At 41.0% G+C, this 25,423-nt stretch overlaps 1 protein-coding gene, 1 long non-coding RNA gene and 2 other non-coding genes across 6 annotated transcripts in view; 3 read left to right on the top strand and 1 right to left on the bottom strand.

Moving 5' to 3' along the window:
- Nucleotides 1-669: 669 nt before the first annotated feature.
- Nucleotides 670-3,290, bottom strand: LOC123959113 (arylamine N-acetyltransferase, pineal gland isozyme NAT-10-like). The gene is made up of 2 exons (XM_046032998.1): nucleotides 3,189-3,290; nucleotides 670-2,061 (listed from the first exon to the last, which is right to left on the bottom strand). The coding sequence occupies exon 2, from the start codon at nucleotides 2,054-2,056 to the stop codon at nucleotides 1,184-1,186; it is 873 nt and encodes a 290-aa protein (XP_045888954.1). The 5' UTR covers nucleotides 2,057-2,061; nucleotides 3,189-3,290; the 3' UTR covers nucleotides 670-1,183.
- A 3,639-nt stretch (nucleotides 3,291-6,929) lies between these two features.
- LOC123959564 lies at nucleotides 6,930-7,043 on the top strand. The gene has a single exon (XR_006822341.1). It is a non-coding gene; the product is annotated as a small nucleolar RNA SNORD67 (small nucleolar RNA).
- Nucleotides 7,044-7,809: 766 nt separating this feature from the next.
- Nucleotides 7,810-7,922, top strand: LOC123959565. Its single transcript, XR_006822342.1, has one exon. It is a non-coding gene; the product is annotated as a small nucleolar RNA SNORD67 (small nucleolar RNA).
- A 6,590-nt stretch (nucleotides 7,923-14,512) lies between these two features.
- Nucleotides 14,513-25,423, top strand: part of LOC123959104 — a 51,597-nt gene continuing 40,686 nt past the window's right edge. For 2 of the 3 annotated variants that reach the window (XR_006822220.1, XR_006822218.1), the window contains exon 1: nucleotides 14,747-14,863. This is a non-coding gene — a long non-coding RNA (uncharacterized LOC123959104). Of the gene's footprint in view, nucleotides 14,555-14,746; nucleotides 14,864-25,423 lie in introns of those variants that run through there. The other variant, XR_006822219.1, reaches the window with a different exon arrangement.

Below are 25,423 nucleotides of genomic sequence, written 5' to 3'. Positions count from 1 at the left end.
GTAGGAATGAAGCCAAGTCATGCAACAATAATATTTGATTTTGTTATTATTTAAAGGCATAATCAGAAATATTTGGATCACATCCGTAAACAACTGATAGGATCCCTCTTTCAAGAAAACAGACAATAGTTGTAGTCTTTCACATAAAACAGCAATTGGCTTACCTCTGGGAACTAAAGAGAAGTATGAAAGATCACGAATGCCTAATTCATGTAGATTTCTCAGAAAACTATGCTTGCTAGTACTCCCCTGAAATACAAGCTGAACACTTTGCCTCGAACCACCAGCAGTCAACACTTCACACGGGAGTTCCACATATTGGTGGAGTGGAAGAACATGTTGGCTTTGGCACAGTCAGCTCATCGAAAGAGTAAAGCCCAGCAGCCATATGAACCCATCTATCCCCAATACTCGACCTGGTCAAGGATTCCTATCCCAATGTGACAGCGGTGCATTTCTTCAGCGAAGTGCCGTGCACACAAAACAGCCAGAAAGGTAATCTGTTTTGTACTAAGCTGCAGCAATGTGGATTCACATTTTTCCTGTTTACAACATCACATTTGTGTTCAGAAAGAAATTCTTGTGTAAGTGAAATTATTTTACTGGATAATAATATATAATAATGCATCATAATATTGTAGTTGATTTTATTTTTATACTGATGATATGAATCTGCAAACTAAATAGTAACAAAACTTATTAAATAAATGTAGTGGAGTAGAAGTATAAAATAGCAGAAAATAGAAATACTACAAGTACAAGCAGTGTCCAACATTAACATTTTCCCCCTTCTTCAGCAACAAGTAACTGTTCATCAGCAAACTCCGTAAATTAAAGGAGTTGAAGCAGAGCAGCCAGGAGACATGGAGAACTTTAAGACACCCAACAGTTACAGTGTTGCCTTTGGAGACAGCGTAAGATGTAGGCAGCGAGGCAGCTGATTTCCGATGTGGACAGAGTAACTGGCCAATCAACTTGCCCGACCTACATTTTTACTGGCCTCGGGCCATCTCTTATGTCGAACCCTGACAAGTAACTCAAAATTGTCCATTACATGATTACATAGTTAAATTCCACCACTTGTAGGGTGATTGTAAGGAGACAAACAGGAAAGAGAATCATACAGCTGTGTATCAAACCCACAGTGAAACACGGTGGTGAAAAAGATGATGAGTGCAGGATTTCAGAGAGTGTACCATGATTTGTTGCTTACAGGCTTTAGTTTGTTCTTCAGCTTTACATTAAACTTTTCCATCAGAATTCGCTCTATCTCATCATCTGTTATGTCCCTCATGTCTAAGACATCAACACCTTGCTCAGGTTTGTAGGTGACCTCACTGTAGGTCCAGCCAATAAGAGCTCTGAATCCTGTTGGGGTTTGCAAAGAGCAAATGGACTTATTAGTGAACAGTGAAGAAGAATCTGTCTGGAGCTTGTGGTTATTGTCAAAGAAATGATCGGCCTCACGAGGCACCAAGGTGAAGCTGTAGATCTGCTTTGTTTCTTTCCTGTTCACCAGACTGGATTTGGCAAAGTCTGGATTGAGGACCTCTGGCTTCCTACAAGTCTTCTCCAGAACCCAGATGTCCTCCTTGTCTATGAGATGAAAGACACCTCCTGCCTGAGGTTGGTCCTTTCCAGAGACAAGCTCCAGGGGCTCCCGCACTTGGGAAGACACCCCAAAGCTTACATCCGCTACATAAGCCTTTCCATCAATGACAACCTTGTTGATGAGATGAGAGTCGAGGGGACTAAAGTCATTGAGGATACTGTTGAAAACTCGGGAGCTCAACATCGTAGTGTCATAGCCCATTTTTCTCAGCACCCATCCAAACAGGAAGTTGTTCTCAAGGCACCAACCCCCACGGCTGCTCCTCACTATCTTGTTGAAAATGACCTCAAGGTCCATGGTGATCCTCTCACCACAGTGAATGCTGAGGTTTTCAAATGGAACTGACATGACGTGCTGTTTGTGGATCAACTTCAGTGTTGCAAGATCCAGTTTATCATATGAGCCATGGAAACCAATTCTTTTGAAGTACTTCTCCAAATTCATCTCACCTGTAAAATACAGGACATGATTAATTAATTGAGAACACTTTCTAATCCCTACTCAAGGCATACTATATAAAGCCATTAGTTAAAGTTTAAAACCTTTATAAAGTTATTAACAGATGATGAGGAGCCATCCAACGATTACAACGTTGCACATAATTTTGCAGTCATCTTAAAAGTTAAAACAATGACCATGGGCGTCATATGGGCAACAGCTGTTTTTGGTACATCTCTGGACAGACGCAGTTGTCATTTCATGCTGTTTGGAGTAAAGCATCCGTCCTCCTGATCAATCCTGAGCTCCATCAGAGGTCTACATTTTAGAAGCTAAAAGTTTAATTCTGTTTCCTCTGCAGAGTTTCTTCTGTCCTGTCATTTCAAGCTGATGACTACTGATGTTTTTTGTTTGTTTGTTTGTTTGTTTGTTTGTTTAGCTGCTTATATGCCCCACGATATTTGCTGCGCACATGGGAATGTTTAAAATGACAGCAGCCTCTCTAATCATGAAAATAAATCCTTAAAGAATTATACATAAATAAAAAAACAAAAAGAAACCACTGGAAGAGAGAGAGAGAGAGATGTGACCCCGGTTCATCATAGTTTATAACAATGCAGCGCAGTAAGGATCCAGATATTTCAAAGAGCAGACAGCGTCTGTCTGTCTGTTCACAGACTCCAGGAGCTGCAGAGGAACATTATCCTTAAAGATCAAAGACGGTTTTTATATCACGTCCAAACTTCTGTCCAACACACCCATGACTAATTCACAGATTAAGTAGGCTACAACCCCTTTGAACCGTGGGCCTGGCGCACTGACCATTTTTTCGCCGTTAAGTATTAATATTAAAGTTGGACTCGCCCCAAACTCTGCGCCACGCGCTTCACGTCGTGATCAGATCGTTAAAGTAGAGTCCACGATTTATTTTAGTAATTCCTTCGTGTAACTGATCAAAACAATTTAAGTGCAATGTAGCTGCAAGCTGAATGGAGTGTAGCCTATACCAGAAGTTACCATGTTACACTACCATTATAAACAAACACAACGATTAATGCCAAAAAACATTTGACTGAAAGTAAAACACCCCTATTTTAATGCGCCCCTTAATTCATTGATCGTATATTGGACCTCTTACCTCCTGTTTCAGAAATCAGGATTAGTGAAAACTCTGTTTGTTAAGCCTGAGATGAGAGACTTTGTTATTTATTTCACAGACCGCGATCAGATTCTAGATCAGTCTTTCTGGTAACTTATGCTGTGCAGCTATCCTGCTCGGGAGGAGGTTTTCTTCAAGAAACCCTGGGTTTTCTCTGACTCCTCCCCTCCTGACGCGGCTGCCTGACACACACCGATTCACTTCATTCCTACTGTCGATACCAAAACTCAGTCGGATCGCATTCATTTGCATGACAGCTTAAAATGATCAGTCTGTCGTCGATTAGAGACAGAGACAGCGATCTCTGGATAATCATGGATTCGTCCTCAGCACATTACAAAAATCTAGGCCTATAGGCTACACTGTCCTTTACACTAACACTGGGACTGTGGACATGTCACTGATGCAGCCGTGGGATACATTTCTTCAGTAATTCCTATTTAAATCAAACTAATCTGTATGAAGCTGATCAAAGAGCAATCATTTGTCATGTTGGGATAGTCACACTGATGGAACATTCAAGGTATAAGGTTATTTATTAATCATTATACAGCACAAGGCTGCGTAAGGAAACGAAATTTGTAGTTCCTTCATGCTACACACACAACATATATAGGCTATAATATTATAAATCCTCTCATAGTTATCATGTTGGAGGTGATGTGATTTTTTTCTTGAAGTAGCCTATGTGAGGATTGTTCAGCTGAAATGAGAAGTGTAGTTTAAATGTTTTTGAATAGGCCTATTAGCTGCATTAGATCCATTCTTGGTGTGTTTATTTCATTAAATGCAAGATGAGCACATTTTTAAATGTAAAAGAAATGTCTAAATATATAGGCTACTGTCAGTTTGAACCTACACACATTTTTCAATAGCTGGTTCGCACTGTGACTTTGAGGTCCGTAAACTGGGTCTTATCACATTCTTCTGTCGCAGTGGAAGGTAACTATAGGCTAACGTATGTGTGAAAATCCTTCTAATGCCAAAAATTCCCCCTCTCACCCTCCTTGTGGGGTGGTATGTGTCTCATCCTCAAGCTCGGGTCCTCTACCAGAGGCCTGGGAGTTGCTCCGATTACCACTGGCACCACTGTTGCTCTTACTTTCCACATCTTTTCTAGCTCCTCTTTCAGCCCTTGGTATTTTTTGAGCTTCTCGTGTTCCTTCTTCTTGATGTTGCTGTCGCTTGGGATTGCCACATCTATCACTGCAGCCTTCTTCTGCTGTTTGTCGATCAACACGATGTCTGGTTGGTTAGCCATCACCAGTTTGTCTGGATCTTTAAGTCCCACAGGATCTTAGCTCGGTCATTCTCAACTACCTTAGGAGGTGTCTTCCATTTTGACCTTGGGACTTCCAGCCCATACTCATGGCAGATGTTCCTGTACACTGTGTCAGCTACCTGGTTATGGCGTTCCATGTACGCTGTTCCGGCCTGCATCTTACACCCTGCTGTTATGTGCTGTACTGTCTCAGGGGCATCCTTGCACAGTCTGCCCCTGGGGTCCTGTCTGGTGTGGTAGACCCCAGCCTCTATTGATCTCGTACTGATTGCCTGTTCTTGTGCCGCCATGATTAGTGCTTCTGTGCTGTCCTTTAGTCCAGCCTTTTCCAGCCACTGGTAGGATTTCTTGATATCAGCCACTTCTTCTATTTGTCGGCGGTACATGCCGTGCAGCGGCTTAGTCTCTCCATGAAGGTTCTTTGTCTTCCTTGTCCTCACCCTTGTGTTTCTGCTGCCTGAGGTATTCACTAAGCCCTTCATCTTTGGGGGATCTTTGTTATTTCATCCTGGACAGTGGTCTTGACACTCACTAGCCCTCGGGCTCCCTCGCTACGCTAAGTGTACAGTCTCAGGGTGCTGGATTTGGGGTGAAACCCTCCGTGCATTGTGAGGAGCTTTCTTGTCTTGATGTCAGTGGCCTCTATCTCCTCCTTCGGCCAGTTTATTATACCAGCAGTGTATCTGATGACTGGCTGGGGCGTATCTGTTTATGGCTCGGATCTCGTTCTTCCCATTCAGCTGACTTTACTTACTCTTTGTAGGTATTTGGCTGTGGCGGACTTGCTGCCTCCTCATGGTTTCTGTTAGCCCGCGGGACCCCAAGGTATTTGTAGCTGTCCTGAACGTCTGCAATTTTGCCAGTCATGGACTAAAGCATTTAAATATAATGAAGCGGCAAAAATTAGCTTTGCTCAGTGGTTTTACTAAACTGAAATAAATAAATATTGCCAAAAGTATGTAGGCTACATGTTGTATAATAACTACACAAACACATTAGTAACTGCTGACTGTAAATATAATACTGGCTGTTGTGGTCTTGAGAAGGCATAGCTGCACAAAACAAATCTCATTATGTGCCACAGCCTTCGTGAAAAGGCCCCATCTACAACCGGGCTGAAGTTAGTTTAATATTCAACATTAAACTAACTTCCCCCGGTCATCTACCGTACTGCATTTTAGTGCGAACCGGCAAAAACGGAGGACGCAGAGACTCACGTTTGGCTCTCTGATTGAGTCTTGTAAGTTACGCAAAGCAGAAACACGATGCTACTGACAGAGTTTTTTATTTGGTATTTTCATTAAAATACCAGGATAACTGGAAAATTCCTGCTCAGTCCGCTATCTGTTTTGTGGAACAGCCTGGTCAGCAGTCCTTAAACATGATGGCACTATAACGACTGGACATTATAGTCTTCACAGTTAAAGAATGACACATATGATGATATTTTCATTATTTTCTGACACTAATTAGTAATACGTGTTTTCGTTTAATGACTACTAGGATTAATTACAAATCTTTACCACACGAAAACCTGTTCTTTTAAAAGATAAGCTATCCGCATTTGGATAACGTAATTAAGACTGTGACATCCGATGATAACTTTCAAAATAAAAGCCTTATTGGCGAACAATACATTAGAATGCATATAACATACAACCACACGCGTATTTGACAGTTCTACAAATATGATTATCCAATTATGAGTTTTGAATGAATATCAATTGGAAGCAGGAATCTGCCTCACATTGTTAATGTCCGCTTTACTTCCGGTGCTGTTCTGCTTCTTTGCACGTTTACTTAACGCAGCTGAGCCATATTTGAGCGTAAATTACGTAACAAAAATGCACCACCGACCAAGGAAGTACACGCCGGGTGCTCAGAGTAAGTAGAGTCTTGCATGCGTGATATTCTAACCAGATAGTCCTCTCGTTTTGTGCTCGGCTTATGTTGAGGTTGTATTGAATTTATTTTATACTATCACTCACAGCACACTAACGCTGCTTTGTTGCATAGTTTTTTACGCACGGCATACTTAACGCCTAAGGAGATTTGGTGTGGTAACGTTAGTGTGCAAAGTAGGTAGGCTGTAATAATAATGCTGAGTTACCGCTGTGGGACAGTCCACCTAATGTGTGTTCAGCTAATAAAGTCTAATTACTCCAGTGTATATAACGTTAGTCAGTGCACTAACTTAACTCAACGTTAACCGAGATTGACCACGTGCTGTGGCAAATAGCTGCTAACCTGCTAGCTTTGCACGGTTCGTCTGCTAACTGCCCCTAACGTTTCACATTGCAGTGACACAAAGGACCGGATGACGCTACCTGTCGATCAGACATGTGAACAAAAGGTAAACGCAGAGCCAGCAGACATGCCAGTGATTCCGTCTCATCCGGAAAGTTAACGTTGCTTGTTAAAGTCGACAGGGTGTTGGGTGTGAGAGTGATGAGTTGCACTAATCACTTGGGGCGTCTGTTGCAGTGGCAGCAACACCCCAATCCGACCCAACATGAGGACACACCTCGTGCACAGGGGCCATCTGACTCGACCCTTAGCCCTTTTATGAAATGACTTCATATGCCATATATAAGACTTTTTTTAATTTATTTTTTTTTGACAACCAAAGTTACTCTAGGTCTCATGTTGAGATTTGTTGTAGGGCTGGGATATGTGGAGTAAATCAGTATTATAATAAGATTCATTGCCTGTTCAATTGTGATTTAACGTGGACAATAAAATTTATACAAGTTTTGGAACCTGTATTAATACTGCCTGTTTGTCCTTGTCTTTTATAAGTCTAGCATCTGGAAGTGGAATGGTGTTGTGCAGTGGAGTTTCTCCGGCTCCTCTTCCCCTCCCCTGAAGCAGGACTATCAGCTCACTGACCTGGAGGCCAGCTCGTTCATTCCTCAAGGGCTGTTTCTGGATGTGAGTATTTCATCTCCTGTTACCAAAGGTCTTTTTATATTTATTTAATTTTTGCTTTGGAAGTTTAACACACAGTGCTTTTGATGAGTGTCCTTGTCCATGTTTTTCATTGAAGATGACATCCGCTGTAAAAAGGTAAAACTTGACTTGTCAAACAAATCCTTGAGACAGTGACAACTTGTGTACAGCAGTCACTTAGCAAGCATTTGATACAAATAGTGTCACCATCAGTCGACTTCTGACTAACCTGAAAGAGCGCCAGCGAGTAAAACTAAACTCACTCGATTTGCTTTGGGGTTAGGGTCAGACTTTCAGTTCTGCAAGTGTAATGTCAAGTAACAGGAGTAAATTGGAGTATTGAAATGTTGTTTTTCAAAGCCACTGGGCTGTGACAATGATGAGTTGCACTATTAGTCGGGCTGCTGATTGCAGTAGCACAGCGGACCTGTCCTGACGACCTGTGGTGACACCCATCGTGCACAGGGGCCATCTGAGTCACCCCATCACCTGACAAACAGTGGGATACTGTTTAAGGTCTCGTCATTTCCTGACCTACAATTCTGTGTTTTTGTTCTGTTTTCGTCCCTTCCCAGCCTGAGGATGGGGGAGAGTTAGAGGACGTGGTTAGACAGGATGTTGGAGCCACTGTGAACATGATTAACAAAATGTATCCCGCCGGCAAAAGTTTTCCCTTCATAATGGCTGGAGGAACTCCAACCGGAGAGCTGATGAGGAGACACATTCCAATTCAGTCAACTTTTGAGGTAATGATGGAAAAATCTTTCACCCCTCGCAATTTGCCCTCTTTGTCAGAGCTTCAAAGTCTTATCACTGCCTCAGTTGTAAACACTTGCTACTGACTTCTGATACCTGGATATGTTTGCACTACATTGCAAATCATGTAAAATAAATGATTTTATTCGGAACAATCAAATTTCATCATGCTTGATGGGAGATATGCTTAGTCAGCTCTCGGCAATGGTAAAATAGAGTGAAGGTGTTCTCACTGAGGCAGCACAGGCGATACCGTGTCCAGGACATTCATTTTTCTTACTGTTTTAATAACTTTGTACATTTCTGTTTATCATTTAACTGACTTATGAGCAGACGGTTTCTCTGTTACTCATTAATGACCCAGTTAAAACTTAGTCCAGCTGTCATCAGTGGCCCAGTTGATAGTTGGGCACTGGGGTTTTTTTGGGAAACAAACTGCCCACGATAGCGGATTTCCTGTTAGGTCTCCCCGTTTGTCCTGATTACTTCCTTAACTAAATAACTGGCTCTGCTTTTAAGTTTCCCCTGTCCTCGTTCTGTCTTCACTTCCCCCTCTCTGTTGTCCCTGCAGGCAGCGTCGTGCCAGAAAACCCTGTCAGCCCTGCAGCAGAAGCCACTGGTACAGTTGCAGATCACAACTGAAGTTCAACCTGGACCTCCACCTGCTGCACATGTCCTTGAACACTGAGCTCTTGCAGCATGGCCTGAACTGACCCTACCCGATGCTGGGAAACTCATATCCATATTTTATAAGGTCCTAAAATTTCATGTTAACTATTATTAGTGCTGCCTTTGGCACTGAACCCCTGATTCTAAAGGTTTTGTAATTGGTTGGCTTCAGCTGTCATTTTGGTTATCTACTGAGATTGATTACACTTTCTACAGTAAGTATATCAATGTCAAACTAGGACCATCTGCAAGGCAGGAGGACATGTGAGACTGAAATAATTTGATAAGAACTGATATTGATCACCCAACAGAGATCAGAATTAAACTTTCAACTGTCCTGTAAATGTGGTGGAAGGGGGATATTTGTAACTGTAATGTTGGAACATCCAATGTTAAATTCCTTAACACACTTCTTTTTCAAAAATTTACAAGTTAATAGAGCGCTAAGTATCCTGTCCGAATTAAAATCAGATCGTGGTTTTGTTAAAATGAGCATTCACCAAGAAAGCTGTATGTAATGTTAAAATGAAATATTGAGCTGCACTTGATTTGTCCATTTCAATTGCAGAAATTTGCAGATCTAATTTCTTTTCACTCATGTTTGTATGTTACTCTGAAGAAAGACCAACCTGTCCTTTTCTCTACTCTACTGGGCAGATGGACGAGGAGTTGGCATCAGAACACTGCAAGCTGCAGCCTCATGAACATTGATTACCTTTGTGTGGTCATATTGCTGGTAAGCAACACAGGGGGAAGTCTAGTTTTGCAACATTGATCACTACAGAAAACATGGTACAGATACCCACTGTAGTAAATATGCACAAACTCTATACAGTATTTCTAACAGTCCTTGTCATTATCATCCAACTGTTCAGTAATCCTTTGAGTCAGAGCAGTCACAGTAATTGCTTTTACTGAGACTTTTGCAGAGGTGGCTGGAATGGGATGATCCCTCTGAAGCATTACAATTTTTGTGATTGCCTTGCATCATCAGAGGCCACAGCTCATCGACATATCTGCAACAGAATTGGATTCTCTTTCTGGAGGGTTTGTTCCAGTGTTTGCCCAAACCTCTCCTGCAGTACCTGTTATTCTGAAATAACTTATCAGCTGGTTATCGAGCAGCTTCAGGAGTTCAGAACTATTTGATCAGTTGGGTTAGAGCAGTGAGAGCTATAAAACATGCAGGACAAAAGGGTACGCCAGGGGCCTGAACCACGAAGAGAATTCAGCCTAGGATATGTTTTCTATATCTGGCTTAACTAACCCCAACAATCAGGATAAGCGGTACCACGAAGCTGGTTATCAACTCGGTAAGTCAACCCAGCGTTTCAAACCAACCCTCACTTCAAAAATGGGATAATTTAACACACTCAGTGTTCCCAGCATTGTTCTAAATTTACCTGCATAAAGCAATGAAAGGAAAACTCCATTCATAACATAAAATGTGCTCAAATAGTGGTTGAAAGACTGAATCTCAACATTTAAGCTACTGGAAACTCACCGTCCCACCTTTTGCGCTCACATCGCAAAAGGTGGGGCAGAACGTGACCAGTCTCTGTGATAGACTTTACTGACCTAAAATAAATGGCCTACGTTTATCTTCAAATGTATCATTTCAATATCCCTACCAAACTGCTCATAATCAGCCTATAAGAAATATAGGCTATAAGAAAAAGGAAACCCTCTTATTTTAACGGCTGTGACAGGCTGTGTGAAACAGACTGGGGAGGGAAAAAAAACCCATTTCAAAGCAGTTAGTTGGCTACTGTAAAAATCTGTAGGTCTACATAAACTAAGGCTTTTAATCAGTGTCTGTGGAATGATTATTGCTATAGCCTACCAGAGTTTCTCCACATCACCGCAGCAAACATAAAGCAGCCTAATCATTCTGTGGGATTTCCTACAGATGGTGATGTCATTTTCCAAGAGAGCTGATTGGTCAGTAGGGTGTGTGTGTGTGTGTGTGTGTGTGTGTGTGTGTGTTTTTTTTTTTTTTTTTTTTTTTTTTTAATAGTTCTTATCTGGAACATAACCTTCTCCAGAGCAGGGTAGCCGTTCACCATAAGTCACCATGGAGATCTACCCCGGTCAGAAGTGAACCACCGTCGTGGTATTGAAAACCCAGGTTTAACCCCGAAGTTACCTCGATAAGCTCAAATCCTGCTTCATGGTACAGGCCCCGGGAGAGGTTTGGGGAAACCCTGGTCTATTCCATCCCGTTTGCAAGTCAACTTGGAGAGCAAGTTGTTGAGCAGTTGCAAGCGCATAGGGAGGGTTGAGCTCACTCGTCACAGCACAATGCTCTAGGGATCACATTTGTGCACATGAAGCAGAAATGCTCCCTCGAAAAGATTCTTTTCCACTTGCGGATACTGTTCTGTGCACTTACGTCATATGCATGTCCCTCTTTTTTGCGTGCAGGTCTAGAAGCCATACAACAACAATCCTTCCTCCCGTGCATAATCACATTCTGATTCAGTGTATGCACAGAAAGGAAGGGCTATTTACAGATGCGTCTGTCAGTGTGTTAGAGAGTGAAGGAGGGGCTGAGAGAATCTATGCACAGCTCTACAGTGAAACAAGATCTTACCCATTTTTAAATGTGGAAAGAAAAAAAAATCAAAACTAAAATCGATACGCGGGTATGGGAAACACTGCTTCATGTGTTCAGTGGGTCGGAGGCCTGTTAATGTGTTTATTTGGTCAAAGTTGAGGCTAGGCAATATGACATGAAATTCATATGATCGTTGTATATTAAGTAATAAAGGCAAAGATATACTAACACCTCATTGTCTTCTACTTATCCTGTGTATAGGATCAGGTGGGGGCTGGAGCCAATCAAAGATGGAATTAGACGAGAGGCCGGGGTACACCGAGAGGTTGCCAGTCCATCGCAGGGCCAACACAGACAACCATTCCCGTCAACACCACTGACCTTATAAAATAAATACAACTGGATCATAAAGAATCTGTAAACCCTTTTAAACCAGTGTTCTTTTATTTCACTAAATAAAAATTGTTTTAGGCCACTTGTATTTTATTTTAGTGTGACTCCAACAAAACAATCCAAAAGATGGATATCTACCATGAACAGCAAACACAGCCATGGCTGGCAAATATTTAACTTTTATATGGAATTCCCCACATGGCAAAGATGTGCTGATTTGAGGCAGTAATGCCTCTTATGTGAAATTACAATTATACTTGCTTCAAATCATACTTTAGGTAATGCCATTACAATTTTTAGCTACATCTCTGAAAGAAGTTTGAAGAAGAGTTTGTGGACCTATAAATGATTGGTTGTGTTTATGATGGGGCTGCGTAATTTGTAATGAGAGTTGCTGGAAGGAAATTTAGCGACTTCCAGATACATTTCCCTCAAAGTATTCTAACGCAAAGCAAATTTTAGTTTTTGTTGTTCACTGAAGACATTTGGGTTTAAGATCAAAAGATGAGTATGAGACAAGATTTCAGAATTTCAGCTTTTATTTTGTGGTATTCGCATCTAGATGTGTTAAATAACTTTGGACATACCACCCTTTGTTTGAACCCACCCATTTTTCAAGTGAACAAAACTATTGGAACATGTGACTGACAGATGTTTCTTGTTGCCCAGGTGTTGCCTTTTAGGTTGATTGTCCAAACGTTAATTAGCTCTGCATGACTAGTCTAAGTTTTCATCCTTGGTTCAAACCTATAAGGACTGCATTTCCTGTTAGAGGATAAACCAACATGAAGACCAGAGAGCTGTCTGTGGGAGAAAAGCAAGCCATTATTTATTGATGATGTAACTGATGATGGTAGCAGCAGAATGAAATCAGAAGTGGACAGAAACATTTTGTTTGCCAATTTACGGAGAAATGCATCTAAAGTAATCGGGACGAAGTTTATCATGCAGCAGGACAATGATCCAGAACACACTGCCAACAAAACAAAGGACTTCATCGGGGGAGTGGAAGATTTTAGACTGGCCAAGTCAGTCAGCTGACCTTAACCCAATAGAGTATTGATTTCACCTCCTTAAGAGGAGACTGAAGGGAGAAACACCCTGAAACAAACAAGAACTGAAAGAAGCTGCGGTAAAAGCCTGGAATAGCATCGTAAATGAAGAATGCAACAGTTTGGTGATGTCGATGGGTCGCAGGCTTGAGGCATTTATTGCAAGCAAGGGTTCTGCCACCAAATATTAAATGTTATTTACTCTAAGATTATTTGTTCCATTACTTTTGCTCACCTAAGAATGCTGTGGTCCAATACAAACGGTGATATGTCCTGAGTTGTTTAACGCATCTAGATGTGAATACCAGGAAATAAAAGCAGAAATTCTGAACTCTTGTCTCATACTCATCTTTTGATCTTAAACCCAAATGTCTTCAGTGAACAACAAAAACAAAGGAATTTGCCTTACTGTTCCAATACTTTCAGAAGGGACTGTATGTGCAGTACAATTGCTAAAAGCAGCTTCATCATGTTTGGACTTAATTCTGGGAGGATTCTTAGACGGCTGGAGACTCTGTGACCAAACCAGTAAAAATGTTGACTGCTTCCTGGACTAGTCTGGTTATTGTGGATGAACTGTTGCCACTAGTAGAGGAGAGCGCTCAAACCATTTAAATGAGCTGTTATGGAGTTACAACCTGGCTGCCATCTAATGCTGTCCATCTATGTTGTATTGTATGGTTTTAACCACCAGGTGGCAGTTGAGTATCAGTGGCTCCTCTACTGTGGAGAGGCTTGTGGCCTGATGCTTTCTGTCACAGGTGTGTAATCAGGCAAACATTTTACTGGATTAATCCTGTTATGGAAACACATGAGTGCCTGAAGGCTCCACACAACTGCTGATTCCTCCTGCAGGGAAAATTCTTTGGTTAAAACTACAACCACGATGAAATCATTCGTCTTGCAGGCAAGTTAACACAAAAATCTTGATTCCTTCGCCAAACTCAAAAATCCCTATTTTGAGTATTCAAGGAAGGTATTTGAAATGGAAACATTTTCCCATGAATATCCTGTGGTACTCAGGCTATCAAGGCTTCTGGAAACAAAGGTCTGCAGAGAAGTTTGGCTCACATTCAGTCAATATGCTCTGTCAAATAGTTTTGATTAACATGTGCAACACTAAGAATATGTCAGCTGCATTAAAATACTTTTAATCTGTATATAACATAAAATAGAAGCAGATACAAACAACATTCTATGCAAATCAATTGTAAGCCTTTTAAAAATAAAACAGATTACAAGAAATGTAATCCTGCTGACTTTTAAAAGAGCATTCATCATGCTCACTTTGTTTGGGGACTTAATAGTACAGGTCATCCTCTCTTTATGCCAGAGTCGCATAAGCACAGGTGTGTAGGTAATATATACGACTCCATCAAAGCAGTTAACTGTGCAACCTGCGTGATTGGTTGAATGTCAAAAATATAATTCTCAAATGATCCTCTGCTAGTTTAGGGTTGAGTTTACGTGTCTTGTACTTGCTTTTTTTCCTTTGTACCTATTTCATTGGCTCTTTTCAGTCAATACCTGTGAAGGACATTTTTGCCCGGAGACAGCGGCAACATTTCCTTTGACCTCAAAGGTCTGAGTGCTATTTAAGAGGTTACCTGTTGTTAATCTGTATGCATATTTCCTCTCAAAATATAGGATGAAAGGTGTTATTCCTGCGGAAGATTCAAGGGGGAAAGTAAGTGATTCTGCAGAACTCAGCTGCCAAACAAATACACCCCTTCCTTCAGTGCTCCCTCAGAAGTGCCACCCCCAAATTCTAAAGCTCAGAGGTTTCTCCAGCGTTGAAAAGTGCCATTGCCCTGATCTTGTCATAACTTTCTTCCCTGTTTATACTCTTCTGACCTATTCTTCTTTGGCTGTTTCTCAGCTGTCTCTCCTTCATCACAGTCCCTGGAGTGCCGGTAGAACTCTCTCTCCCATCAGTCTTGTGCATGAGCACTAATGCCACCTGTTGCTGATTGGCCAGAACAATGTTGTGGGGAAGGTCAGCACCCTTTTCTTTGTTTTCCATTTACAGAGCCAGGGCTGTGAAGGAAAACCACATTTTATTTTCAGAGCACACACCAAACAGAGCTAGCAAACTGTAAGGGAATTTAACAAAACTTTGGATTGCAATCATTTACTATCCCTTTAAAATGCCTTCAGTACAGTGTTATAAACGGTTTTATTTTTAACAGTATTTTAAATCTCTAACTGCATTGAACACTGATTCACAATTTTCCACAAGCAACTTTACCACATTCTGCAAAGTGGAGATCTGCAGTGAAGGGCACTCTGTGACTTCATTTGATGTAGAACAAGAGACAAATCAATTATTCATCTCGTTAATTGTGTACTGACACCAGATTTCTTTTCAGAGCGCTGCCTCAAAGGTTGCATAGTCTTGTTTATGCCGGAGCGATGTCATTAACTTAAGAGATCGCAGAGCACCATGGGAGTCATTTTTAGTGCTTGATTCCCATCTAACGTTAATCCAGACATTGTTTTTCACCTGAACCTGTCAACATCAGCCTAGCTGTCTGTCGGAGCTGAACAATGCCCTCCTTCGGGCCTTTTTCCTATCATACTGAACTAGACAGTAGCCTGACACCACTGCTATAGCAACCAGACAGCAGCAGGCTGTTGACAGGAGGAGGAGGTTATGTCAGCCATGGTGAAATGTTTTGTTCAAAGATGTTTTCAGTCTCCTGTACTCTGAGTGAAATTTTGGCTGTGATGTGGTGTATGATCTGAGGTGTTGCCTTTCAGTCCCTCTGCCTGTCTGAGGATATCGGCCCTCATCTCTTCCCCCCCTTCTCTTCTTTACCTCTTTACCTTTTCTTCTTGTCTTCTTCCTTTCTGCTGCAGTTGAAATAGCTGTTCTCGTTTTATTGCTCGAAAAAGTTATGGAATCGTTTAAAATTGCAGTACAGCCATTTAAAAAAATAAAATAAAAATCCATTGGTAGTAAAGTATTCCAAATTTGATGTCAGTGAAAGTAAACAAATGTAGATGTTCTTTAGGTGCATAGGGCTAAAACTACTGATTATTTTCCTTGTTGATTAATCTATTGATTTTTTTATTTTTTTTTCACTTCATTGATTAATCGCTCAGCCTATTGAGACAGTAAATTATGAAAAATGCCCAACACAGTTTCCCAGAGTTGTAGGCAAGGGCGTCACTTTGTGTTGAAAAGTGGTGGGGACAAAGGGGCTCGGATTAGGGGTGTGAGGACACACTTAGCTCACGAGACATCACAATATGCAATATTAGATTCACGAGAATGAGATAATAAGATCCTTAAACAGTGTTTTATAGATATCCTCAATGCTGAGACATAGGAGTCTGGGGGTCCTCACTTTATTTCCTGCATTCTGGTGAAAGTTTCTGCACCAATTTATGGTGGAAATGTTTTTATGTAAATCAGAAGGAGCTTTATTGCCAAGTAGTGTTTTTACACATACGAGGAATTTGCTGTGGTGATAAGGTGCTACACGTAGACAAACATACAGTCAACATAATAAAAGTAGAAATATATAAATATGGAATGGAAGAAAATGTTGCAGATATATACATGTGCATTATTCTGGGTCTGTGCCGTGCAGAAGTAACACCTGGGACTATTTAAGTTCAACTTTTAAATACTGTTGGTTATTTTAAAGTAAAATGTTGAATAAAAAAATACAACCAAACGGCAGTGACCTTTTTGGCTCTGAAATGATTATACCTTACATTTCTAGCCAAGATGGCATGTTAGAAAATGGGTTTCAGAGGTGTGGAAAGAACACAATGTTCAGTTTTGGACTGCTGGATTAAAAGCAGAACAGCTGCCTGGCGATATTATAAATAATCAGGTGCTCAACATCACTAGTTTATCCATATCCATGTGAGGATTTGCTCTTGAGTCTGGCACGGTTCAACTCCAACCCACAAATCATTTATATACAGATCATTTCCAAAGTAACAGCAGATTTGACAGTAGACAGCAAAGGCGTTTGCTATTTAGATCTGTAACATACAATCCAAATGGTGAACATAAACATTTTTATTAATCTACAGGCCATAAAAAATAATTAAAAAAACGATGAGGGAGTGTGTTTCATTTTGCACCAACTTTATGCACACTGGACAGAAGATCTTAGATAATGCTGGCTGTTTAATTTACAAACATGTTTCAGCATGTAGTAACCGCTAATATACTGTTTACCAGAGAGAAAAAGTAGTGAGAATTTAATCTGAAATGCTTGTTTTATTGCTGTATATTACTATTAGGAAAAGTAGCTAATAAAATGACTAATGGTTGAGATCTGAACACCAAATCTACTGTTTTGATCTGTGAAGGATACTGAAAGAGTCACACATCATGTCAAATGCCCTGCAGTAAAGTAGCAATTAAACTAGTAACATTGCTACCATGCTTGCTAATTAAAAGCAAAGCACTTTAAAAAACCACCATGGATCAAATATCACTACGGACTTCAGACCACACCAGAGTAATGTTGTTTCTTATGTGACTTTGTATTATTAAATTGGCTGTTGGGCTTGCTCATCTCTTCAAATACGTCCATTCAATGTCTCTGTGGATGGACGTTTATCAGGTAGAAAAACATTCACAGTTGCTAGCTATATATATATATATATATATATATATATATATGCCCACAAGAGATTTAAAATAGGGCTCTTTCTCTGTCTCTCTCACGCCCCTCAGTTCCCACAGAAAACTGTGACTCAGAGCTGTGATCGACAGGTGCAGAGTGATCATAGAAGACTGATCGACTAGACTCTGTGACCAGAGGCAGCTCTTGTTTTGCTTTTAACTGAACTCACCGGGAGCTGAGGAACATCCAGCTGCCCACAGATGTTTCCTGAGTACTGGGGGGTAAAATATGTCCAACACCTAAGAGTAGAGATGAGATGGGGGGCATCTCTTAAAAAGAGATAAATATGTTTGTGTAGCCTGAGGAGGCTGCCGTGCGAGTGTGCAGGTCCAGAGGGAACTGCACTTTTCACGGTGCTCTGAACACACTTGTACAGGTTGCTGTGCAGATGTGAGCTGGTGATCAAAGGAAGGTTTCGTATTAACAACCAAAATGGCTTTTCTGCTTACTAGGTCATGTTGATTTGTTCAGCTCCTGAAAATGACCGATCAGGGAAGTAACCCCAGGCCCCAGTGAGCTGTGTACGTGAATATGTAAACATAGTGGCCACACTTTTCCACCAACACATGTTAATGGTAAGAGGCAGCTAGGTGTCCCTTAATGAAAAGCTATGCAGAAACATAATTAGTCCCAGTGGGTTCTAGGGCAGACAACCTGTTTGTGTAGTACTTTGCCTTAAAGGGCTGTATCAATCTGTGACGAACATGTGATGTTAATAGCTGCATTTCAGATTTACTGGGTCGTATCACTGAAACATTTTCAGTTTCCACGGATGGGTTTGCCTCATTTGCGCCATCCAGATCTAATTTGTTGGTTCTCTTCTAACTTTAACCCAATGTTGTCTGCATGACAGAATCAGAAGCTCTTACTGAAGTAAGCTGGTCTGTCTTCAAAAATAAGAAGCAGACTGACAGCTGTCTCACAATGGGTGGTAGATCTGCATATACACGTGGCTGTATCCTTACTGCACTGCATTGTTAGAAACTAAGATTAACTGTTCATAGGCCAGATCTCTGGCCCACATGTGCATGCTTTGTCACTTCTTCATCCTCTCCTTGCAGTTTTCATGCTTGACTTCAGGGTTGCCTGTGTAGTTGCTGTGGCTGCTTTGACATGTAGTAGTATTATTTTTACGGTATTAGTTTTTATGCACACAGGCTTTTACCTTTTGACTTTTTATCAAAGAACCAAATATTTTCTAACACAAGTTGTTTGTCTTTTTCACCAATGATACAACCTGGAGAATTTAATGTTCGTTCAAGACTTGAAGTGTCAGTCAAACATTGTCTATGGGACCTACTCCTGGAACCCTAGGCACACAAAAACACAGTCTTGTCACTTTTTCTATGTGAAAATGAATGATCCTTTGTTGCTTCATACAAACCCATTTGGTCCCCTTCTAAAAGTGTTATTCACACCTTCATTATTGAGACTACGACCGGGAACACTGCTGAAAGGGACTAAGGCAGTCTGTCGTAGAGTTGTAAAAAACTGTACTAAACTTTTCCCTTTTTTTATTTTTTTTCCTTGCTGTCATGCTACCATGTGTTGTGTGAAGTATTACATTGGAATTCAGAATATTTGTAACTTTATCCTAGTTTTAGACATTACAAAGTATACATAGTTTTTGTAATATTTGTGTGTGTGTGAATTTACACAAGGTATGTACCTCATACTTATCAGTAATCCAAAAGTACAGAATTTCCCAAACTCTATTAAGTTGAGTACATCAACCAATGACCATATATGATCTTTGGCATTTCTGTGCATCCTTACTGTTGAATTTCTTTGAGAATGTGTTCAGAATTCAATCTGCAGCCAACTCTTATTTTTAAGCCATTGCAGCCTTGTATAATACTGTGGCTTTAGATAAGGTGCAATTTCAAACTTTTCATTGTCACTGAAAGCATCTCTCTCCATGTCTCCTCCCTAGTTTTCACTTGGTATCAGATGGATAATACCTCAGTGGTTGTGCAAATACCCTGTAGGCTCCTACACGAGTGCATATCCACAGACATTTCTCTATCTACATGTAAATGTCTGAAAAATACAGACAAGTACAGATTGAAATGCAAATGCACCTAACCATTCCTCATGGTTTCACTCGTGCTACAAACATTCCTGTGTGGTTTATTGTATTTGCTCAGGAATGACAGCTAGCACAAAAACAGGATGCAGGTACATAAAAAGTGCAGCGATGAATCATGAATTTAAATAAAAACCTGTTTTGTAGCTGCAGAGAATTGTGACTGATACAAATGAATTATTCCTGTACTATTTGTTCTTAGTCAAGTTTGTAGTTTTCTTTTCTTGAAATTAAAATCAGAGAGGATTCTTGTGTTGCGATACACATATATAGCGCCAGACCAGACTATCTCTGGCTGCTATTTATATGAATATGAATCATCATAAGATTGAGTGGGGAAACGGTTAAAACTGGAAACCGTTTATAATAATTAGGAACAGCTAATGCCTTTGGCTGAAGTTCTGCTTGCCTTTTATACAGCAGCATACAGCACATTTGAATCTAGCTCCATGCCAGTGTAGGTGTTCAAAAAACCACAAGGGAGCACACAAATGAATAGTGCGTGTTTGTTTATTTCACCTCAGGAAAATGCAACTAAAATAGGTTGGTGTTCCATAGACTGTTCTGCTGTGATTCTGGTTCAAAGACGCCATTTATTTTCATAAAGCTTATGTCTTTGGGCAAATCAAAGCAATGAGTGCAGATTCTGATATCATAGAGAAGGCTTTCAGAAATATTGCAACACCTCTCTGCTCTGTAATCATGTCATGCTAGTTGCATTTTTATGGTGAGAGCTGTCAAAAATGTTTTCCCCCCTCAGATTTTCATATTCATTTGGAGCTCATGAATCTATCATGACTTCTCTCTATCTAGTGCACCAGTGGAGACAGACAGGTAATAGAGCAGTCAGGAGGTGTGAAGTTACATGTTTGCTCGTTGGAATAGTAGGGCCTTTTCAACAAATGCGGCCAAGCAGACATTCACCAAAAACCTCCAGAAAGTGAATGGGGGGTAGTTTAAAACTTTATTATTCTCTCTGCAGTGCTCATAACTCTCATTTTTACTTTTACCCAGTCAGTCTCACTTATCTAAGGCTGAATGGGGAGATGAATGTCTTATCACAAGCCTTTAGAAAGACCGCAGGAACTTGTCAGATTAAATATGCAACAGGCTGCACATGTAGGAGCATGCAGCTACCAAAATATTTCAGAGGAAATTCTAATCTGTTCAAAATTTCGGCTTTGGAATCGTGTGTGTGTGTGTGTGTGTGTGTGTGTGTGTGTGTGCCAGTGAGCCATCAGTTTACCCACTTGACCTCAAAGGTTTCTTGTGGGTGTAAGTAGGGGGTTCTCAGCACATCAAATGAGTTGTAGCTACAAAGCAGTAGACAGGATGATGAGATACAGGTGTTTAGAGGACCTGGAAAATCTAAGCATTTATAGCAAATGCATGGAGGTAGTGGGTTGTTGAAATACCCTGCGAGATTAGAGCATGTATAGAAAATACACAGAGCAGTGGCCCTGGGGCATCGGAGCATTCCCAGCAAAGGAACCCTGTCTGTCTGTCTGACCTGATGAAGGAATTTGCTGTGATTTTGGAGGATCACAGCATCCATCCATCCATCCATCTATCCATCGTCAACCGCTTATCCTGCATACAGTGTCGCGGGGAGGATCACGGCATATTCAGAAAATACACAGAGCCAATGTGTCGGTTAAGTTCCATGGAAGTGCAGTGCATGCCCAGAAAAGACAGTGTTGGGTGGCAGTTCAGGACCTTGCAGATTAAGGTATTTCTGCCAAATACACAGAGCCAATAAGTAGTTAAAGAGGACTGACAGTGCCCAGGAGATGAGGGCGTATATCCAGAAAATACACAGAGCTGGTGGGTAGTCCAGAATAGAGGCTAACATTTTTTCAGGAACTCACGGTATTCCTGTAGGATTCCTGAGGGAAGGGAGTCAGTTTCACTATTCATCACAGGTCTGGGATAGGACAAGAAAAAAGTCAGGGGGATTGAATGGGATGGGAATGATGGATCCGTTTATATTTATAAATTTGAATAAATACTATTTTCTGATTATTTCATATAGAACAGGATAGGTCGGACGTCACTCTTCTGGGATTTGGACGGGACATTTGGGGAAAATCCACTCCTGTGTTGTCACCCTCTAGTCCAGAGGCCTGAGAATATGATGCAGTCACAGCTGATGATATTATTGTGTATTGTTTCGGGTGGCTGACCTGTGCTTTGCTGGCATTTGTATCACAGATGTCGAGGAGAGCAGAAAAAGCTAAATCGCTCAGCGTTGTCGCCGGAGATTTGGATGCCGAATAGATGTGAGCTTCAGTCAGATCCACGCCGACATTAACCTTCCCTGCTGTCCCCTCATCTCCTCAGAGGTCCGTCCATGATGGATGACCTCTCCGTCACACACACAATACACAGAGCTCTCACAGCTCATGCCCATTAAGAGCATATCCTTATAAACGGATTAGGAGGCCGGTAATGGAAACTCGGGGAACTTGGACCCATAATCTCCTGCTTGATACCTTTTGCTCTGATCAATCTTTGTTTGGGTGCCTCTGAGGTAGTGGTGAAATGTCATTGGCTGGAGTTTGAGATGTGAGTGTGTGTGTGCATGTGTGTGTAGATGTTCAATGTCAGATGTCAGATTCATTTATCTAACTTGTTGGGTGCAGACTCATATTGTGCACTGGCTTGGGGTGTCGAGAGGAGCCATTCGTTATTATCTGTGAAGGGTGTTGCATCTATGATTTATTCAGTGCTGCAGCAGAGATTGTGCTGGTGCATTATACCATCATTATGGCTTCAAGCGTGACCCAAATTTCCTCTCTTCTCCCCCTATTAACTCACCCTTCTCTCTTCCTTCTCATCCTCCTCCTTCTACTGCGACGTCTGAATCCAGATGGAGAGCAGACCATGCGGTGTGACCCCAGCTTATTATCAGCCTCAGCTGCACTGTGTAACCAGACCAGAGTGAGACGGGGGGGTGGACGGAGGAAGACGGGGGAAACTGGGAGAAAAGAAATCAGATCTGCACAACATGACTTGATAAATACTCTGATCTCACTGTAACCTTAAATATGTTTAATGAAAGAAACTAACACAAATCAGGCTGCAATTTTCAAATGACAGATAGACATTAATTATTACTAGGATCAGCGTCGCATTCTGTGGCTGTTTTGCATCTATCTATTTGTACAGAAGTGCTTCTCGGATATAACATATTTGACCTGACCTGTGTACAGCAGATAGAAAGAAAAACAAACATGGCCAGACATAACAAAAGGATATATAGCTTCAGAGACATCACTAAATAGATCTGAAGATAAAAGTTTATATGATATAATTTGGCCTCATGGAGATGGTGGTGGAGAGCATTGTCTTACACGGTGCGAAATGTTCCATAGGTGTGAAACTGGGGTGAGATCTGGTGACTGTAAAGGCTGTATTTTATTCACATGATTTTCATATTCCCCAAACCTCTGAGAGCCCTGGTGCACAGAAGCATGACTGTTTTTCCTTTTTATTTTTTGTCCCTCATCTGTATCTCAGATAATCACCCATGATGTTAAGTGACTAGTGTCCTTGATTATTATTGCAAGCCTTAGATGTAGATTAATATTCAGTGAAAGTCCAGTCAGCCAGTAGCAATGTCGGATTCAGTGGGTGGCCATTAATGACTTAAGAAGTGGATGAAAGGTTTTTCAAGGGAAGGTAGCAGTATAGTCTGGTCTTCTCTGATAATTACAGACTTCCTCGACCAACTGCCCCTTCTTGTCCCCAGTCAATGCACCGGATCACAACTATCCTGACACGCACCAGGGGCCTCATTACAGAAAAATGTCCTAACTACTTACGCTGTCTTAAGTTTCAAAAGGTATGAAAAATCAGAATTACAGAACCAAACTCATAGCTGTGTACTATCCCACTTCAGACCTTGTAACTTATCTTTAGAAATCCTAACTAGGACTGTAAACTTGATTCTTCAATCGGTGCTGTATCTGTGTTGAGAATGCACTCGAGACTCCCTGTATCCTTGACAACGGCTGTTTCACTTCACTTGTCACTGGCTAGCTAGCCAGCTAGCTATAATGGACAGGAAAAGATGACCATTCAATTTTAGCTTAAATTTTAGCGACGAGTCAGAGGCATTAATGATGTCGTGGAGGAAAAGGAACCCTACCTTTTTGGGAAGTTTTCTTCAAAATTATAAGCCCAAGATAAAGACTAAATCATAATCAAAATAAATCGCCTTGATTATTGAAATATACCCATTAATACATGGTCTGGAAAATTTGAAATTATGTGGTTTAAGTAGCCGTTCAATCATACTACAGGTGCTGGTCATATAATTAGAATATCATCAAAAAGTTGATTTATTTCAGTAATTCCATTCAAAAAGTGAAACTTCGATTTTATATTCATTCATTACACACAGACTGATATATTTCAAATGTTTATTTCATGTAATTTTGATGATTAAAACTGACATCTAATGAAAATCTCAAATTCAGTATCTCCGAAAATTAGAATATTACTTAAGACCAATACAAAAAAAGGATTTTTAGAAATGTTGACCAACTGAAAAGTATGAACATGAAAAGTATGAGCATGTACAGCACTTAATACTTATATGGCGCTCCTTTTGCCTGAATTACTGCAGCAATGCGGCGTCGATCAGTCTGTGGCACTGCTCAGGTGTTATGAGAGCCCAGGTTGCTCTGATAGTGGCCTTCAGCTCTTCTGCATTGTTGGGTCTGGCATATCGCATCTTCCTCTTCACAATACCCCATAGATTTTCTATAGGGTTAAGGTCAGGCGAGTTTGCTGGCCAATTAAGAACAGGGATACCGTGGTCCTTAAACCAGGTACTGGTAGCTTTGGCACTGTGTGCAGGTGCCAAGTCCTGTTAGAAAGTGAAATCTGCATCTCCATAACGTTGGTCAGCAGCAGGAAGCATGAAGTGCTCTAAAACTTCCTGGTAGACGGCTGCGTTGACCTTGGACCTCAGAAAACACAGTGGACCAACACCAGCAGATGACATGGCACCCCAAACCATCACTGACTGTGGAAACTTTACACTGGACTTCAAGCAACGTGGATTCTGTGCCTCTCCTCTCTTCCTCCAGACTCTGGGACCTTGATTTCCAAAGGAAATGCAAAATTTACTTTCATCAGAGAACATAACTGTGGACCACTCAGCAGCAGTCCAGTCCTTTTTGTCTTTAGCCCAGGCGAGACGCTTCTGACACTGTGTCTTGTCTCACAAGGAATGCGACAGCTGAAACATGTCTTGCATACGTCTGTGCGTGGTGGTTCTTGAAGCACTGACTCCAGCTGCAGTCCAGTCCTTGTGAATCTCCCCCACATTTTTGAATGGCTTTTGTTTCACAATCCTCTCCAGGGTGCGGTTATCCCTATTGCTTGTACACTTTTTTCTACCACATCTTTTCCTTCCCTTCGCCTCTCTATTAATGTGCTTGGACACAGAGCTCTGTGAACAGCCAGCCTCTTTAGCAATGACCTTTTGTGTCTTGCCCTCCTTGTGCAAGGTGTCAATGGTCGTCTTTTGGACAGCTGTCAAGTCAGCAGTCTTCCTCATGATTGTGTAGCCTACAGAACTAGACTGAGAGACCATTTAAAATCCTTTGCAGGTGTTTTGAGTTAATTAGCTGATTAGAGTGTGGCACCATGTATCTTCAATATTGAATCTTTTCACAATATTCTAATTTTCTGAGATACTGATTTTGGGGTTTTCATTAGTTGTCAGTTATAATCATCAAAATTAAAAGGAATGGACACTTGAAATATATCAGTCTGTGTGGAATGAATGTATACATTATACAAGTTT

The sequence above is a fragment of the Micropterus dolomieu genome, linkage group LG20 (assembly GCF_021292245.1).
Source record: "Micropterus dolomieu isolate WLL.071019.BEF.003 ecotype Adirondacks linkage group LG20, ASM2129224v1, whole genome shotgun sequence".
NCBI lineage: Eukaryota > Metazoa > Chordata > Actinopteri > Centrarchiformes > Centrarchidae > Micropterus > Micropterus dolomieu.
This window is presented reverse-complemented; position numbering and strand designations above follow the sequence as displayed.